Source organism: Pongo pygmaeus, chromosome 5, assembly GCF_028885625.2.
Source record: "Pongo pygmaeus isolate AG05252 chromosome 5, NHGRI_mPonPyg2-v2.0_pri, whole genome shotgun sequence".
In the NCBI taxonomy this organism is placed as follows: Eukaryota; Metazoa; Chordata; class Mammalia; order Primates; family Hominidae; genus Pongo; species Pongo pygmaeus.
In genome coordinates this window covers 13126215-13146372 of record NC_072378.2, presented here as the reverse complement: position 1 = coordinate 13146372, position 20158 = coordinate 13126215, and the positions used below count along the sequence as shown (strand labels likewise).

Below are 20158 nucleotides of genomic sequence, written 5' to 3'. Positions count from 1 at the left end.
AATATCACTGCAGCTATGAGAGGCTCTCCATTCATTCAGTTATTCTTTCACTCACTTACTCACTCACTCACTCACTCACTCACTCACTCACTCAAACCTATAAGCCAGGCCCTGTTGTAGGCACTCTGGATACAGCCATGAACAAAACAGTTCCTGCCCTTGTGGACTGTATGTTCTATTAGGTGAGAAGAGCAACAAACCGAATGAAAGGCAAATGACACAAAACGTTAGATGGTGAAAAATGCTTTGATAAGAATAAAAGGAGCTGGGGAACAGGCTGTGTTGCGAGGAGGGTTGCAATATTGAACGGGAAGGGCCTCATTGAGGATGTGACATTTGAGTAGAGACCCGAGGCAGGTGAGTGTAGGAGCCCTGAGGATATTTGAGGGAAGGGCAGTCCGTCCAGGGGAACAGCCAGTGCCAAGGCCCCGTCAGGAGGTGTGCAGCATGTCCGAGAATGTCCGAGAATGGTGGGAAGGCCGCTGTGTGAGGCAGGAGGGAGCAACACAGAGGGGAGCCGATGAAGCAAGGGAGACAACAGGGGCAGTCCATTAATACTCAGGTTTCAACCCCTGAATTTTGGAGAAGAGACGCTCAAACCATAGCAGATGAGGAGACAAGGATGGTTCCTGTCCACATTAAAGAGAGAATAGAGAGAGAAACACATAACCTGATGCAAGTATGCAAAAGGGGTGTGTGTAGGAGGACAGAGCTCTGTACCAGAATCTGAGAAGGGATCACAGAGGACCTGGTATTTTAATAATGTCTTGAAGAGTAAGTAGATTTTTCTTTGCAAAAGAACTTGGAGTGGGTGTAGGCTTCTGGGCCATGGGGAGGATTTTGCTTTTTACTCTTAGTGAGCTGGACAGTGACAGGAGCATTTTGGGCACAGCCATTGTTAAGAGCTGAGCTGTGTCCCCAGATAAATTCATATGTTGAAGTCCTAAGTCCCAGTGCCTCAGAATGTGACTGTATTTGGAAGTAGGGTCTTTAAAGAGGTGAGGGAGTTACAATGATGTCAGTGGTGTGGGCCCTAATCCACCATCACTGGTGTCCTTATAAGCAGAGATGAGGAACAGCCACACACAGAGGGAAGACCACGTGAGGACACAGAGAGAAGACACCACCTACAAGGCAAGAAGAGAGGCCCCAGGAGAAACCAACCCTGTTGGCACCTTGATCTCGGACTTCTAGCCTCCAGAACTGAAAGACAATAAATTTCTGTCATCTAAGTCACGCATTCTGTGTGTGTGTGTTTTTTTAAATGGCAGTCCTTGTAGACAAAGACAGTCATGATCTGACTTTCCTCAAACCCTGTCTCTTGGACTGTTTTGGTGGGGATGGGCTGCGGAGCAAGTGTGGACGCAGAAGAACAGGTGGGAGAAACTGCAGCAAGCCAGGCAAGGCTGACTGAGGCTCAGGCGGGGGAAGAAGGAGCACATGGAAGTGTTGATCTTATCCCTGTGTATGTACCGTGTGGACCAGATAGGATTTGCAGATGGTCAGATGTGGGGAACAAGAGAAAGGAAGGGGTCAAGGGTGACTCCAGGTTTTTGGCATGAGCGACTGAAAGTGTGAAGTTGCCTTTAATTGAGAAGGGAAAGACTTCTTTAAAGTGCATTCCATTAAGAATCTTCCTAAAATTCCTTCAGGGTCAACATGGGTCCACATTCCACCTTCATTTTACTAATAGGAGACTAGAATACAGAGATCAGCCGAATTAAGATCAGAAAGAAAAGGAGTCCTGATTAGGACTTTACATCTGACTTCTAGGATCAATGCCAACTAGATCACGGAGCTTACTGCAGATATTAACAATAAAAACACTGTATCATCTTTGAAATGATAACAAAGGCATAAAAGTGATATAATGGACTTTGGGGACTTGGGGGAGGGGTGGGAGGCTGGTGACGGATAAAAGACTACACATTGGGTACACTGTACACTGCTCGGGTGATGGGTGCACCCAAACCTCAGAAATCACCACTAAAGAACTTATCCATGTAACCAAAAACCACCTGTTCCCCAAAAACTATTGAAATAAAAATAAAAATAAACAAATAAAAAGTCATTCCACAACAGGGTCACTAAACAACCATGAGTTCAACTCTTTAATGACTTTAAGAAAAGCTTGTTTCTTAAGAACAAGAGTAAAGGCTAGCAAAGATTTAAGTACAAAAATGGGGAAAAAAATGCAGTGTTATTTATTAGAATGGAAAGTTGAGGGGAAATCTAAATGCAAAAAAAAAAAAAAAGTAATGATAAAACATCATCTTCCAAAAGATGTGGCTCACCAGGGTGAGGGGAATGAAGATAATCTAATTTGAGGAAACTTACTCAAACAAACAGAAATCTCCAACAAGGTTGGATCAAAACCATTCTAGGGTCACTGAAGACAAATTTTCCATGCTGGCTAATGTTCAACATCATTTGCTTACTGTGTGACATGCAATAGCCCCACTGATTTGGATTCATTAAATAATTTGATCCTCACAAATGACCCTAATGAGGCTGCTGGCATTATGATTATTTTTATTTTACAGATAAGGCATGAAAATCAAAAAGAGGTTGAGCCACACGCTTTGGGTCACACAGCTAATACGTGGTGTGTCTAAGACTCAAACTCTGGCAGTTAATTCTGGAACCCACACACTTTGTCCTGAAGTAGGGGTGTGTGATGCCACCAGCTCAGCCCCCACTGCCTAGGGCAACCCTGTGATTTTGAATAAATATGACCCTTTACATTTGCTTCAAGTGGACTCTAGCTCCTTCCCCCAAATCTTGTGAGCCAAAGCTGTAAATAACCACGCCATTGTTTAGTGCCATCAAGCAGGCTTAGGCAAGGTAATGTCTAAGAACTTCTCTGCAGGCGTGTGCCATGGCTTACACCTATAATGCCAGAACTTTGGGAGGCTGAGGCAGGAGGATCACTTTAGATCATGAATTCGATGCCAGCCTGGGCAACATGGCAAAACTGCATCTCTACAAAAACTATAATAAAAAAACATTAACTGGGCATGGTGGCATGCACCCGTGATCCCAGCTACTCAAGAGGCTGAGGTGGGAGAATTGCTTGAGCCTGGAAGGTCGAGACTGCAGAGAGACATGATCATGCCACTGCACTACAACCTGGGTGCCAGAGTGAGATGCTGTCTCAAAAATAAAAAATATAAATAAAAAATAACTTCTCCATATAAATCAGAGCAGATTTGGTATAATCTCAGGGGAACACGAACAAGATGGTATAAGATCTAGAGAAGTCCTTAGATGAAGGACTTCATCTATCTTCAAAGATTTAAAAGCCTTTTACAGAGAAGGAAGATTAGAAATTAGATCGGGAAGGGGCAGATACAAATTTCAGTAAGTAAAACTTTTAATAGAGAGGGAACTTTGTAACAGTCAGACCTTCTTGACAATGAAGCAGGCTATGTTGGGACCCGGAGAACGTCCTGTTGGAGCAGAGATCAGAGGATAAATGGTCAGGAACACTGCTGTGAGCAGCAGCTTGGTGGCCTGGATGGTCTTCCAAGCCCCTTTCAATGATAAGATGACTTGTGCAAATGTATGGTCCAGTGTCAGGCATTGATGCTGTTTAATTCACCATTCAACTTTGTACATTACCGATAACTTTTTCATCAGGATCAGACTGTCTGTCTGGACCGATGGCCTATGGTGTGACATTCTCTGAGATTTCAGGGGGCAGCAATGGCCCAAACAGGGGGTCGGTCCAAGGAACTTTAAAGGCAGGATGCCTGAGTGTTTGGTAATGACTCTCCCTTCTTGCAGAGTTTTTTGGGGTCACTGGAAAATGCCAGGAGGATAGAGACATGATTCTTTCTTTCTGTATAAAACTTGGTTAGAACAAGAATGAAATCATGTTGACAGGCAACAGGGAGAATTTTTAGGCAGTAAAAATCAGGGGGAAATTACCCAAGACAGCTGGTGATTCCCTCCCTACACTGAAAAGTGGGGCCTGTGACCTTGGCCTACTCTGAGATTCTTCCTGGAGATGACTGGGGACACTCAGAAAAATCTCTCCAATCTTTGTTTGGGAAGAGGGCCTCCGGGATGGTCTTTGTTTGGGAAGAGGGCTTCTCTTTCTCTGGGGTGGCAATCTTGTCAAACTGATGCATGCATTAATCTCTGCATCCTGGTTGGTCTGTTAGGACAACCCTATGCTTTGACCTCGAGTGGGAAGTGAGGGAGAAAGAAGGAGGAAAAGAATCTGAGTTGGGACAAAGCACAGAGACTGCCTTGGCTCTGCTGCCGAGATCATGCTGCATACTCTGCCCCCCCACAAAAATTCCCATATCCCACTAGATCTACCCATTGGTCTAAATTAAACTGAAATATCCCACAAATATACCCACAGATATTATAAAAGTTGTCAGTTAGCATCTTTAATTGAACCTTTTATTATGGTGTTTTCTTTTAAGTGGAAGCATATTTAGCAATATCCTATTTAATATGCTATCCAAGTATCTTTTCTGAAGATTGAAGCTCATGAGAGATATGAAAACTTAGTGGGTGCATGTGGACACGGGGTTGGGCAGGGAGCGGCAATGACTTTGGCTGCTACTTGTCCTTAGGAAGCAGCTGTGTGTTAGCACAAAGAGCTCTGGACTTGGAGAGGGAAGATCCAGGCTGGAGGCTTGGCCTCTCAACTTACTCCCTAGGGCAGTGTTTTCCAAACGTCTACAGGGAAGAAACAGTTCTTAGTGTTTAGTTCTTTCCATTTTCAATCCATCACAAACTGATGCTTTTGTAAAATATAATACAAATGTAAAAATAATGAAGCCCTTTTTAATGACAAGATTCAACAGACATGAAATTATTCTGTCACATTGCTGTAAGAGTATCTAAAAGCTTGTTCTCAATGTCTGCACTTACGTGGTTGCAGACATGAGATAAGCAATTTGTGGGCCACCCTTTGAGAAGGTGGCTTTGGGGAACTTAGTGAACCTCCCTTAGTTTCTCCATCTACTCAGTTTCTGTAGGTGATGTGAGGATTCAATAAGATGACAATGACAGCGACGACAATGTGTATGTGTAATAGATTAAAAGGTGCCACCCACATTTTAAATTATTATTGTTCTAATTAATAACAAGTATAGTTACCAATGATAGCAATGGGCCAAATTAAGTTTTGTTTTTTTCCTTTTGCAGCAAGGGCAGGTGTTAACACCAAGAAATCAAGTCAGAATTCCTAGACATAGCAACCTCCCAGTGAATCACTCCTTTCCCAAATGCAGAATACTCAGCTGACAGGCAGGAGCAGAGAAAGCCACCGAGAGTCAGGAAAACACAACCCGAAGCTCCCGCCTGTGCATCTCGCTTTTGGCTCTCTAGTGATTCACTGGGACCTCCAGACTGCCATTTTCCATCCATAGGACCCAATGACCAACAGCCACTACTATGGGACAAGCATTCAGCTCCCAGTCAGACACACCCTTTGCACCTCATAGACACACTTTCTCCTTGTCACACCAGGGCACTCAGTCAAGCAATGTGCCTCAGAGCCCCAGTGGGAAATCCCAGTGCCTTCTTGGATGTGAGGTAGGTGGCGGTGTTTGAATACACACACACACACACACGATCATGCGTGCACACACAAGAGTAATTGAGAACCAGTTTGAGAGATCCTCCTAGGTGGTGAGGAGTTAGGTTCGTGGCTGCAGGCCTGCCTGTGGGGTCATCTTTGCAGCTCTCCCTGAAGAGCAACTGGAGGCATATTCTGGTGAAAGAGGGAACTGCCTTGGTAGTGGCCAAATATTAGCGGCACATGCGCATATAATCAGAGCCTGGGACTCTGCTTCCTCCATCAGCAAGAACAGGGTATATCTTCCCACCTTCCCCCACCCTCTTGTTTCCCTCCAACACCTGCCAGCCCTCATCTTTTCTTATTTTACATTTTAATTCTTTTGAGTATCATAAAAGTAATATACACAGAATTAGAAAGTACTATAGAAAGATATGAAATATAAAAGTATTTTCTCCCCATTTCACCACCCCAGGAATAAATGCTATTAATGACTATGTATACATTTTTCCACAAAACATTAACGCTTATAGAGACACAATATGTGCATGCATGTGCATGTGTGTGTGTGTGCATGCGTGTGTGTGTACATGTGTATGTGTGTACACCCACACGTATGCAAAGATGGATATACAGCAGGTCCTTGAATAAGGTCATTTCATTCAATGTCATTTTGCCATAACATTGATGAGAAAAAAAAAAACTGATTCCCAGCTGGGGCCATCGTCTGTATGGAGTCTGCACGTTCTCCCCACGACTACATGGGTTTTCTCCATGTACTCAGGTTTCCTCTCACATCCCTAAGATGTACGTGTCAGGTGAAATGGCATGTCTACACTGTCCTAGGTCTGAGTGAGTGTGGGTGTGGGTGTGAGTGTGCCCTGTGAGGGGATGATGTCTGACCAGGGCCAGATCTTGCCTTGTGCCTTGGGCTGCTATGACATGCTCTGGCTAGCCACCACCCTGAACTGGAATAATTGGGTAATTATCTTCTTTGTTTTTATTAATCTTTCTTAAACGTATGTACAGCTCACAGTTATTTCAATGTTTAATATTAGAAGTGTTGTGGTCTTTATTTAGAAGTTTGGTGATATTTTTGTGACCAGAAATATGCTATAGGAACTTAAGTCTTGTTTATATCAATTAGTCTATGGTTAAGTTGGTTTTGTTAGATTTTATTTTACTGAAGTTGCAATTTTCACGAACCTACTGATGACACTGAGGACTGTGTGTATATAGAAGCATATACATATATATATGAACGTTAGTTTTTCTTTCCGATAAATGTGATTATTCCAGAGCTTTTCAATTGGCAACATTTTTTTTCTTCCATGCTTTGACCTTCAGTTTTTTGTCTCATTTTACTTTCCAACATTTTCCCCCCAAGTGGGGATGACCCCTTGTTCACATTCCTAAGTCATGGTCCAAATCCCTAAGCCCACCTCCCCAGCCAACCCCTCTCCTCCCGTCTTCCCTCCTGGTGCCCACCTTTACCTTTCCAGCCTCTGCATGGTCATGGCCAGCGTTTTGTTGAGCTCATCTATCATTCTGCAGCCCGAGGGGTGCATGGGGAGGGAGCCGGTGGTGGAGGGGAGGTGCTGGCCGTGGCTGCCGTACTGCAGCTGGTGCTGGATCTGGGAGGGCAGGACAGTGTGGTGGTGCTGGGCCACACCCTGCTGGCCACTCTTCTGGGCTGTGTAGGACACCAGTGAGAGGTCTGGTCCTCCCACGGGCATACAGATCATGACTTTCTTTGGAGGTAGCGGAGGCGACAGTTTCACTGGCAGACAAGGCAATTTCACAGGGGCGCCAGGATCTGTGGCAGAAAGAGGGCAAGAGGCAGATGTGAGTTTGGGGGCATCAGAAGAAACCCAGAACACCAGATGCGCTCACCTGGAGACTGTGGCCAATGAGTTGAGCCTCTTAGGTAAAATGTGTCAATTGGAGACACCAGCGCGATGAGTGCTACTCAGCAAGTATCCATTGACTCTTGTTTCCTATTCCAAGTGCACTTGCACTGGCCATAAGGGCCTTCAGGAACCCAGACATTAGTGGTGTCTAATGCACAGTATGTCAGACAGAGACTTGGGAGCAGCCCAGATAGTGAGGCAGGAGGAAGGAGGCATGTGGTGAGCTCTTCTGCTCATGGACACCTATGGACCGTCAAGGAAACCTTTGCTAGGATATGCCAAACTATGGTTTGGATGCAGTTTGTCCCTGCAAAAACTCATGGTGAAATTTAATTGTCAATGTAAGGATGTCAGGAGGTGGAACCTTTAACAGGTGGGGCCTAGTGGGAGGCACCTGGTGTGGATCACGGGTGTGGATCCCTCATGAATAGATTAGTGGTGGGTGTGAGCAAGTTCTAGCTCTCCCAGGAACAGATTAGTTCCCAAGGGAGAGTGGGTTGTTAAGAAGAGTCTGGGTTCCTCAGTTTCTCTCCTTTGCTTCCTCTCTTGCCATGTGCTCTCTGTACACACCGGCTCCCCTTCCGCTTTCCTCCATAGGTGGAAGCAGCCAGAGGCCCTCACCAGAAGCACCTTGTTTCTCATACTTCCCAGTCTGCAGAACTGTGAGCTAAAGAACCTCTTTTCTTCATAAATCACCTGGCCTCAGGTATTGTTACAGCAACACAAAACAGACCAAGATATGCCAGTCTACAATATGTGTCTACAATTTTGCCATTATGATGTGAACAGATCTTTCAAAGCTGGAACTTCCCAACAGGCATGAGATTTAAAGCCAGCCCTAGGGTCAAGTCCACCAACAGCATGTCACTCTGCAAGTGCCTTTACTGCTGCCAACCTTAATTCCCTCTTCCGTCACCTAGGGACGACCATCCTGCCTTGAGAGGATGCTTTGTGAAGATTAGTTTTTGCAGATCCTGGCATGGGTGCATGGGTGCATGAGTAGGGTAGGAGTGAGAGTGACTGCTGGACTGGTGGGCCCACTCAAGTGTGGGCTGCTGAAACAGTAAGGAGGCTCCCACAGGGGACTCCAGGCTGCTGGAACCTACCTAGGACCAACTGCTGGGTTCCATGACAATGCCATTGAGCTTCCTAGAGATGCTCCACATTTGAGGGGCTCAGGGTCAGACTAGACCCCAGGGCATTTCTGGGGAGATGTAGTCTGCTGCTGTACCCCACATTTCTGGAAATCACCTAGCACTGGAGGGGAACCTGGTTGAACCCTATGGGTTGCAGGCTTGCCTGGGAGAAGCATGGTCTGGAACAGCACAGCAGGGAGGAGTAGGGAGTCTCATTGCCCCACTGGCACTCCCTGTTGGGGAACACCACGCAGTTCTGACTGTCCATCTCGGAGGCCATAGATTCTTCTCTAATGATTTATCTGCCTTGAACGTGGCGTTCCTCCAGTCTAACTTACAGTCCTGCCAAAATGACATTCCTAGAGCACAAATCTGATTACATAGCTCCCCAGTTTAAAACCCATCCATGGACTAAACCTTCCTGATACATCATTCAAGGCCTTCCATGGGCTGGCTGCTGCTTGGTTCATCTCTTCATGTCCACATTGTACCTCTATGAAGTCTGCTCTGGTTCCCCTAGTTGGAAATAACCTTACCTATGGCACCTGAAAAGCTGGAGCAGAATCTCTCCTATGGCCCAGATCATTTTTCTCCTGTGGATTCTACCTATTTGGTGGCCCATGGATTCAGGGTCTCCATCCTCAACAAAGTTGACCAGGTGGCCTTGGCCATTCTCCCAAGAGCTGCTGCAATCCTCCCCAGCCTCCTCCAGGATCCTCACCTTCCACAGATGCCTCTCCCTATCCCAGTAAGGAACTGAAGAGGGGCACTCACGGCTTCCCCACCTCCTGTTTTGTTCCAGCCCACTTTTCTCACCATTACCCAGACCATCCACCCTCACTCCTGAACTGCTGAGTTTCCTAAACTGCCTGATGTTTCCATAACCCTAGGCTTTTGCATGTCACTTTCCCTCAGTTTGGAATATTTTCCTCTGTTTTGTCTTCTTGGTCAATTACTAGTCGCCCTTCAAGATCCAACTCACAAACAATCACCCCTGAAAAGCCTTCCTTGATCATTACATCCCTCTTCCTACTCTGTGGAAAGAGAGTGGGAACGTGGATGCATATTATGTCCGTGTTAATGATGATAGCAGGAATGACGACAGTTGTGATAATCAAGACTTCTATCATGCTTACTATGTGCCAGATACTGTTCTAAGGGCTCTTTGTATTCTAACCAGTTTAATCCTTACAACAAGTCTGAGGTAGATACCATTATTATCTCATGTTTACAGATGACGAAACAGGGTCTCTGAAGACACTATGCTGCGCTTCCTGTTTACATAACTGTCTCCTCTCCCGGAGAAGAGTGACAGTGTGTAATTTATTATCGTACCTCAAACCTCAGCATCTTGTTCAGTGCCCAGCTCACATCACAAGAGATGCAAATCGTGTTTACAGGATGAGCCAAAGTTATGATGATCTGCTGTGGGATGAATTCACACCTTCCCCAGAAATAGATACTCTAGGAGGGAGATGTGAGCCTGAAATGGATTACAATTTAGGATCATGCAGTTGTGGCATATGGACACTAAACTTCTGATCCTACTGCTAAGACACAGAAAATTCTAATCATTTCAGGGGGCCTGATAAGATTGCTCCCCAACACCAGAATGCAAACCAGTCCTAACCACAGGCTTCCGCATGTTCGTTCCCGAGGGCTTGTCCTGTTCATTGTGACCCCTCATGCACATGGTACAAGGTCACCACATTCAGGAACTTAACAGGCAGTGCTAGCTAGTCCCAAAGTGCTGAGATACAGAAAAACTCAACAGCATTATCCAGTTCCTCTTAGTGAAGGGTCCAGCTCTTAGAAGCTTCAGTGCAGGCGGGTGCGGTGGCCCACGCCCGTAATCCCAGCACTGTGGGAGGCCGAGGCAGGTGGATTACTTGAGGTCAGGAGTTCGAGACCAGCCTGACCAACATGGTGAAACCTGTCTCTACTAAAAATACAAAATTAGCCGGGTGTAGTGGCAGGAGCCTGTAATCCCAGCTACTTGGGAGGCTGAGGCAGGAGAATCACTTAAACTCGAGAGGTGGACTTTGCAGTGAGCTGAGATTGCACCATTGCACTCTAGCCTGAGCGACTGAAACTCTGTCTCAAAAACAAAAAACAAAAAATAAAAAACAAACAAACAAAAAGCTTCAGTGCAAACCTAGCAAATGCAATATGTCCTGAGGTGTCAAGCATTTTGCTCCAGGACCCTTAACCCGTATTTTCATTTGAAGACTCTGGTTCTCTAAGGCAAGTAGGTGCTCATTTGCTTGGTCAGGAGAAAGAACCAGGAGGGCAAAATGGAATTCTCTGCCTAGGAAGGGGCAGTGATTATATTGAGTTCTGCCCATCTTGTTAATCAATAGCTTCTTGTAACATTCCACCACTTCTTGTGACTACTTCCATAGCAAAACCTACTTGGTTTCATCACTAGAAAACTGGCCAAGTGAGCCCAGAAATTCTATGAAAACAGGCAAGGAAGAAGAGGCCAGCTGGACCAAGTTAGTGGAGACGGTTATTCTTATTGTTCCAGGAAAGGCATGCTGGGGCCGTGGGGAACCCCCCTCCTTCTTTCCTGCTGCATCTCCTTTCTGGTTGTTGTGATGCACATAGCTATGAATTAAAGAAGGGCAGTGAATAGAAGTGAATCATTTAAAATCATTTTTGGCTCAGTGGATTTCATAAAAATGAACAAAAGTAAGAAAAGGGCTAAAATCAGGTAGAATTACCTGCTTTCATTGAATTAGCCATGCAGTCTCTATCTTTCCCCAACATTGTGGATAACTGAGGAGAGGCTGGGCAGCTCATGTCTTTGTTAGAGTGGCAATGTCTATTTGTATATTTTTACAAATCTTAACACCAAGTCATTCCCCATAACATAACTAGAGGCACGATTTGGAACCAGCTGCATATTATCTGTCATTCTGAACTTCCATCTAAGCTTTTAATCTTCCTTTTCCCACTCAAACTTCTGTATTCTCCGGCTGCTTGACCACTACACCAGCCTGGGACACTCATCTCCTCTTATCGTGTGGATAATGGGGTCCCGGCCCTCTGATCTGTCCCCACTCTGTACCAGATATCTATCTCCCTACAGCACCTGCTGGGCATGCGTGAGGTCCATGATGGCTCCATGCTCAGTCCATGCTGCAAGTCCAAGTGTGACTCTGTCTGGACTCTACTACGAGTCTCCCACTTACATCTCTCGTCCACTCTGGCCTCTGGGTTTCCTGATAACCATGCTCCTTCTCTCCTCTTCAGGGCCTTTGTTGTACTCACCTCCTGAAATGCCTTCCTGTTCCTTGATAATAAAAATTGCATTCGCCCTTCAAGCAGCAAATGAAGACCCACTTTCCTCTGGCAGCCTTTCCTCCTTTAACTCCTACAACCCTGGTTGTAGGAGTTACAGCCAGGCAGCAGTGCCAGTGGATTTGGCTCTGTTTTGTGCTGGTTACTGCTGGCTCCATTTGGGTGAGCCCTGTCTTACCAACTAGTTACCGGATGGCTCCTCCTATACGTGCTGCAGCAGGACTCTGAGGCTGGGCAGTGATGGAATGTGCTCACTGCCCTGTGGTCCTCAGGCCCAGGACTGGGGGTGCATCAGAATCACATTGATGCTCATTCCTCTTCTCAGGGATTCTAGGCTGGGGTCCAGCATTATATTTCTTTCTTTTTTAAATTTTTTTCTTTTTTTTTTTTTGAGACAGAGTTTCACTCTTGTTGCCCAGGCAAGAGTGCAATGGTGCGACCTTGGCTCACTGCAACCTCCCCCTCCCGGGTTGTTCAAGTGATTTTCTGCCTCAGCCTCCGAGTAGCTGGGACTACAGGTGCCCACCATGATGCCTGGCTAATTTCTTTTTTTTTGTATTTTTAGTAGAGATGGGGTTTCACCATGTTGGCCAGGCTGGTCTCAAACTCCTGACCTCAGGTGATCCACCCACCTCGGCCTCCCAAAATGGGTGGCCACCCAGTGATGGCCACCTGGCCCAGCATTGCATTTCTAAAAAGCCACAGTCAAAAGTAATTCTTGGCCTCTTACTTTTGTCCTTTTCTCTGAACAAAAGGGCACTATTTCTTAGAGCAGAGTCCTTGGAACACCTGCAAGAGTTGCCTGATGCAATTTCATGTTTCTGGGCTTTACTTTGGACCTGCTGAAACAGAATCTTTGGGCCAGACATTTGGATTTAAGATGCTTCCTGGCCGGGTGCAGTGTCACATGCCTGTAATCCCAGCACTTTGACCCCGTCTCTACTAAAAATATAAAAATTAGCTGGGCGTGGTGGTGCGTGCCTGCAATCCCAGCTACTCAGGAGGCTGAGGCAGGAAAATCACTTGAACCCGGGAGGTGGAGGTTGCAGTGAGCCAAGATTGTGCCACTACACTCCATTCTGGGTGACAGAGTAAGACTCCATCTCAAAAAAAAAAAAAAAAAAAAAAAAAAAAAATTCTTCCCAAATGCTCAGCATATGCAGGGAGCTGAGAATCACTGGCTTGGGGTGCTAGATCGCTTGGTGTATGGTGCTGCCTGAGGCAGGGATACTGCAGCACTTGAGGCCAGGATGCATCATTTCCATCCAGCATCTGGACCAATGTCCATCCTGGGGGGGGGTCATTGGGATAATTTCCAGATTCTATTTCTATGCCCCCAACATGTAAAAAGTAAAAGACCAATTTTCCCTAAACCAATTTACCAAAAGCTAATTTGCCTAAAATCTATTCACCTAATGATTATCCTGTCCACATTTAGAATGTGCAATTAAGGGATACTTCTTAAACCAATTTGTCTAATGGCACTTCCAATTGAGTTTTATAAAAATCATTTGTCATTGAGCCTTTTGTAAATGATAAGATGTCTTATATCCTTGTAGGTGAATTTTTCTATTTTATTTCTATCTATAGAAATAAAATCTTTTATTCTATTTCTGTCTATATCTTGTCTAAACTTTTAAGGATGTTTTAGACAAGTTTGCGTAAAGAGCCTTTCTTCAAAACTTTGTGTCAAGCAATAAGTACTTCATCAAACGATTAGCTTTTCCTACATAGTTGATTCAAAGCATTTAGGTTCTTCTGCCTTCTTGCTGATTTTTTATTTACCCTATGTGCACTCTGTAAATTTACTAAACAAACCAAGAAATATATATCTAGCACCCATTTCTGTTTAGTGAGGCAATTACATTTGTATAGCCAGGATGACAAAGGGAATTGGGTAAATCAGGATTCTACTGCATGGCATCCACTTTTCAAGATGCCAGTTTTTTTTTTTTTGAGATGGAGTCTCACTTTGTCGCCCAGGCTGGAGTGCAGTGGTGTGATCTTGGCTCACTGCAACCTCCGCCTCCCGGGTTCAAGCAATTCTGCTTCAGCCTCCCGAGTAGCTGGGATTATAGGCGCACGCCACCATGCCCAGCTAATTTTTTGTATTTTTAGTAGAGATGGGGTTTCACCATGCTGGCCAGGCTGGTCTCGAACTCCTGACCTTGTGATCCACCTGCCTCGGCCTCCCAAAGTGCTGGGATTACAGGTGTGAGCCACTGCTCCCAGCAGCCAACTTCTTAAAGTAGTGTTTCCATCAGCCTCATTAGGGAAGCTTGGGAGAGGCAGATTCCCGGGCCTCACCTTCAGAGTTCAGATTCAATAAGTCCACAGTGGTGCCCAGGACTTTGTAAACAAACTCCCAGATCACTCCGATCTACCTGGATGGAAATGACACCTGCTGCTGCAAGTTCTTATTGGGCAAAGAGGCACAAAATCATTACCAACATTTGTTGGTCTAAAAAGTATAAGATAAACTATAAAATCATGCACTGATTCAGTTCTGTTGGCGTCAGCAAATTGCTTAATCTCTTTGATGTTCAGTTTTCCAGTCTGTGAAATCATGTGTTATGGCAAGCCTGTCCAACCGGCGGCCTGCATGCCATCCAGGACGGCTTTGAATGTGGCCCGACACAAAATCGCAAACTTTCTTAAAACATGACGAGATTTATGCACGGATCTTTTTTTTTTCTTTTCTTTCTTTTTTTTTTTTTTTTCTTTTTTGCTCATCAGGTATCGTTAGTGTTTGTGTATTTTATGTGTAGCCCAAGACAATTCTTCTTCTTCCAATGTGGGCCAGGGAAGCCAAAAAGTTGGACACCCCTGTGTTACAGGACAATTGTAAAATTAAATAAAGTACATAAACTGTGTGGCATAGCGTCTGACACTCCAGACACTCCAGACAGTTATTCCACAGAGAGTAACCATAATTCTTGATGCTATCACCATCCTCATTATTAATTGCCTCCTTCAGGAAGCCCATCCTCCCGAGGCTGGCTAAGGCGCCTGCCCATGGGACCCCCAAGGCTTCGTGCTTCCCTGTGTCACAGCATTGCCTATTGAGTCAATTCAATCCCTTTCATTTTTCTTAACTTGTTGCTGATTTTTCCTTGCAAGGGCTATGTGTGATGTAGTAATTATTAAATTTCAGTGAGCGTGGCTATTTCCTCCCATTTTACCTGCTAGAATGAACTGAGCCTAGAGCATAGTAGATGCCCAATAAACATTTGTTTACCTTTTCATCGTGTCTTCAGAGCAACGGGAAAAGGTGGAACTCAGTGACTGGTTTCTGCTATACTAAGGGTCTGCTAGTCAAAGTGTGGTCAATGGACTAGCAGGAGCCACATGGCCTGGGACTGTATCAGAAAGGCAGATGCTCAGGGCCCAGCCCAGGCCCTCTGGCAAGATCTCCAGGGGACGCTGATCTATCAAGTCTGAGAAGCACCCCTGAAAGAGGCATTCCTTTCCTAAGAGGCTACTCCCTCCATAGGCAAAATGACAAATGCCCAGAGCCTTCTGGAGGAGGAGATTATCCCAGCACTGCTCTGGGAGGGCTGGGAAGGAGGTGCAGAGGCTTCTGCTGTGGGCCGAGGGCAGAATGTCCTGGTGATACCACCACTGGCTTAGAACTCAGAAGAATGATTCTAGATCCTTGAGGGATAGCATTAGGAGACATACCTAATGTAAATGACGAGTTAATGGGTGCAGCACACCAACATGGCACATGTATACATATGTAACAAACCTGCACATTGTGCACATGTACCCTAGAACTTAAAGTATAATAAAAAAAAGAAAAAAAAAAAGGAACTCAGAAGAGATGGGGTTGAAGTACAGCTCCAAGACCAAGAAACTTTGCTACTCTTCCTAAGACATTTAGCTTTCCTGAGCCTCAGTTTTCTCATCTATAGAAAGGGAGTATTGCCCAGAGTATAGATCTGTAATGAGAAGTAAATAGATTAATAACTACACAGCTCCATGCAAGGTGCTGAGGGGAACTTAGGGTTGAAATCTAACCTGAGGCCTGCCCTGGTGTGGGGCTGATTCACTCTAGAGGAAGGGGCATCCTCTACAGGGCACTTTTTCTAATTTTACAAAGTCTCCATATAGGTTAGCAGAAGGCCTGAGTATAAAATACCCCTAGTACAGTCCTTGATACATCACAGGAGATCAACAAATGCAGTCTTGATTCTCAGACAAACATCATAATACATTCCCCGCCTCTGCCATAGGTTGTTTGGAGGGTCAGACAGGATCACGTGAACATGCTTTGTAAATTGCAAAGTACCTTATATAGCTGCAGTGTTGCTAATAGGGCTTTCACCACACTTCTGAAAATCCACCTATCCTGATGCTTTCCAGCCTTGGGTGGGAAGGTAGAAGCCAAAAAAACAACAGAGAGTGTTTAATATGTGGTGGTACTATCATAAGTAAGCAGTGGAAAAGAGCAGAGGTGATTGGAAAGTGAATCAAGTAATAGAGCAGAGAGGCTTGCAAAAGACTTCCATGGCAGTTCTCCATGCTTGCAACAAAACACCACCACAAAACGCTCCAGGAGAGGTTTATAGGTTTCAGTGTATTGTTCTGAGGCACACCGCACTACATCAGTATTGAAAACTAGTGGATGGGGTCGGGTGCAGTGGGTCAAGCCTGTAATCCCAGTACTTTGGGAGGCCAAGGCGGGCGGATCACGAGGTTAGGAGTTCAAGACCAGCCTGACCAACATGGTGAAACCTTGTCTCTAAAAAAGTACAAAAATTAGCTGGGCGCAGTGGTGCGTGCATGTAGTCCCAGCTACTCGGGAGGCTGAGGCAGGAGAATTGCCTGAACCTGGGAACTGGAGGTTGCAGTGGGCCAAGATTGTACCACTGCACTCCACCCTGGGCAACAGAGTAAGACTCTGTCTCAAAAAAAAAAAAAAAAAAAAGAAAGAAAAAGAAAGAAAACCAGTGGATGACCTAGGAGTCTGAAAACCTGCGTGCTTTGCTTTTAACTGCCTGAGGAAGACATCTAACCTTCCTGGGATTTCGTCTCTTTACCTCTAAATATCCTGGAATAAAAATGCCTCCTTTCCCTTGATTCCTGGAATAAAAATGCCTCCTTTCCCTTGATTCCTGGGATAAAAATGCCTCCTTTCCGTTGACAGCACCTCACTGAATAAATGGTTTTGCATCTATCTGATGCATGATATTTATTAATTGTTGGAGGATACACGCTACCTCTTGCCTTTCTAATGATGATGCTGGCTGCTCCTGCTGGGACACACACAGAGCTCTCTGCTTGCTGACTTATTTCTGCAGCCAGACTGATTGAGATGCAGTGTATTCATAAAACTGTCTCTGTTGATGGAGTAGAAGAAGCCAAAATGACCAGTTCCAGAGAACAAGGAAAATAAACCCAAACCGTGAATGTCACAGAGCCATAAAACCCAAGAGGGCTGTATTTCCAAACACGACACAGCCCTGGCTTATGACTTCAGACAAGGAAAGAAAAAGCAAAGATGACTTCTAAAGTTGGTCCTCGTGCCGTATGGCTGTAGCCTACACATGGAATAAGTGTGGGCTAAATAAATACACCTCTAGCCTCTCTTCTTACCGCCACAAATGAACTTTTTTTTTTTTTTTTTTTGAGACGGTGTCTCTCTTTGTCACCCAGGCTGGAGTACAGTGGCGCGATCTGGGCTCACTGCAATGTCCGCCTTCTGGGTTCAAGCAATTTTCATGCTTCAGCCTCCTGAGTAGCTGGGATTACAGGTGCTCGCCACCACGCCCAGCTGATTTTTGTAGTTTCAGTAGAGATGGGGGTTTCACCATGTTGGCCAGGCTGGTCTCAAACTCCCAATCTCAAGTGATCCATTCATCTCGGCCTCCCGAAGTGCTGGGATTACAGGCATGAGCCACCGCGCCAGGCCACAAATGAACTTTTTAATCAGCACCTGCTATAGAGGCCCATTTGTAACTGCTGCTGTATCGGCAGTTACTTGTCAATGAGCACAGCACTTAGTGCCCAATGAATAAAGGTGTTGCAAAATTTTCTCAGTCATTTGCCAACTGGTTGCAGTGAGTTGGAATTACTTATCTCCTTTAATTACTTAACCTTAGATATAGGCACTCCATCTGAAGATGGTGGACTATAATAAATGGCCTATTGGCAGTATATTTGGAACAGAAATGAGAGTCCAGCATCACTAATCTACTAAATCAGATTCCCCTTGGCCGCAAGAAAGAGGTCAACAGAAGCTCCATCAGTTCCTTCAGAACACCAGGCCCGCCTAGGGATGATCACTCGCCTGGAGTTTTGCCTTGGTCAAAGGCAAAATGTGCTGACTGACCCCTTGTGGTGAGAGGGATGATGTTGAGGGAAACAAGAGTAATGGAAAAAATGTTATTTTTGTGAAATGCCCCAAACCTGGCTTTCCCTTCCAAGCCAGGTCAGCATGTGAAAACCACAGCAGACATCTGGCCTCTGTGAGGACCGTCCTCAGATCAGGAATCGTAACCTCAAGGGCCATGATAACATACACAACCCTGGCACCCTCAGCTGACTTAGTTTCAGAGCCACTTTCCATAAAGAAACATTAAATTAAAAAAAAAATTACTAGACAAATAATAATTGTAGATATTCATGGGATGACATTTTGATACATATTTGTAATGTGGGATGATTAAATCAGGCTAATTAACAAATCCATCACCTTACATACTTATCATGTTTTGGCGGTGAAAACATTTAAAATCTTCTGTCTTGGCAATTTTGAAATATACAATGAATTATTAAATGTACCCTGGGAAGATGGCCATGAGTAGGGAAGGACTGGAGATGAGAGTCACTCTCCAGCTAACTGAGTCACTTAGGCACGTCCACCTTGCAGGGCATGTAATTCAGTTAGTGTTTTTTTTTCTTCGATAAAATTACACGTTATTCATTCATTGCTAGAGAACTGCTCTCTTTTCTCTTTCTTTCTTTTTTTTTTTTTTTTTTTTTTTTTGAGACGGAGTCTTGCTCTGTCACCGGGCTGGAGTGCAGTGGTGTGATCTCGGCTCACTGCAACCTCCACCTCCTGGGTTCAAGCAATTCTCCTGTCTCAGCCTCCTGAGCAGCTGGGACTACAGGCACGCGCCACCACGCCCAGCTTATTTTTGTATTTTTAGTAAAGACGGGGTTTCACTACGTTGGCCAGGATGGTCTCGATCTCTTGACCTCGTGATCTGCCCACCTGGGCCTCCCAAAGTGCTGGGATTACAGGCGTGAGACACCGCACCCAGCCCAGGGAACTGTTCTCAGATAGTTAAAATGGTAGATGTCCTTCCAATCATGGAACAAACACCTGTTGAGAGGATCGGTAAGTATTTTGTGAGAAATTATAAATCACCTACATAAAAACACATCATATTGTTTACGTCTGCAGCCACGAACTAGTGCTGCTGCTCCTAGGGAAAACGGAAGAGAAGAATGCCCTTCAATTGATCACTGTGCTGTTGAACCTGGGCCTTCTGCAGGACAAGCATAAAGGAGGGTGAGAAATGCAGAGATGGACAGATGAAAGGAGCATTCATTCATCCAAGCGAATAGGGAATCAAAGTCACCACGTCATCAGGGTGAGCATCAACACATTCATCTGCTCTCAAAACACGCAAAACAGGAGATATACGTATGAAGTTTGAAAGTAAATTGAGATCATATAAAAGAAAATACTGAGCTGGATATGGCAGATCTCGCCTGTAGTCCCAGTTACTTGGGATGCTGAGGCAGGAGGATTGCTTGAGCCCAGGAGTTGGAGATCAGCCTGGGCAACATGGAGAGACCTTGTCTCTAAAAAAAGTTTTTAAAAATTAGCTGGCAGTCGTGGTGCATGCCTATAGTCCCAGCTACTTGGGAGGCTGAGGTGGGATGATCATTTGAGCCCAGGAATTTGAGGATGCAGTGAGCTATGATCGTGCCACTGCACCCCAAGCTGGACAACATAGTGAGACCGCATCTCAACATACACTCCCCAAAACTATATATATATATATACACACAGAGCTATTAAGAGGTAGAATATTCATGGTGACAGTGTAAGTTAAAGCTAGATCCATAAATACTTCAAAGAAAAAACAAGGACAGCTGCAGCTCATCTCTTACCTTGGATGCACGATGATATTTATTCACTGTTGGAGGTCACACTCGTATTTTTTGCATTTACAATGATGTTAATGGCTGGTCTAACTGTCTGTAGTTGGTGTGTGTAAAAGTATGCCTGTTTCCTTCCAAAATTCTTAGTGCAC

At 45.0% G+C, this 20158-nt stretch overlaps 1 protein-coding gene across 6 annotated transcripts in view; it reads right to left on the bottom strand.

Annotated features, from left to right (window-relative positions):
- PHACTR1 (phosphatase and actin regulator 1) overlaps positions 1 to 20158 on the bottom strand; it is a 574022-nt gene that overhangs the window by 72189 nt on the left and 481675 nt on the right. For all 6 annotated transcript variants that reach the window (XM_054490800.2, XM_054490801.2, XM_054490802.2 and 3 more), the window contains one exon: positions 7034 to 7355. In XM_054490800.2, coding sequence (XP_054346775.1) covers positions 7034 to 7355 — 322 coding nt within the window. The remainder of the gene's footprint in view (positions 1 to 7033; positions 7356 to 20158) is intronic.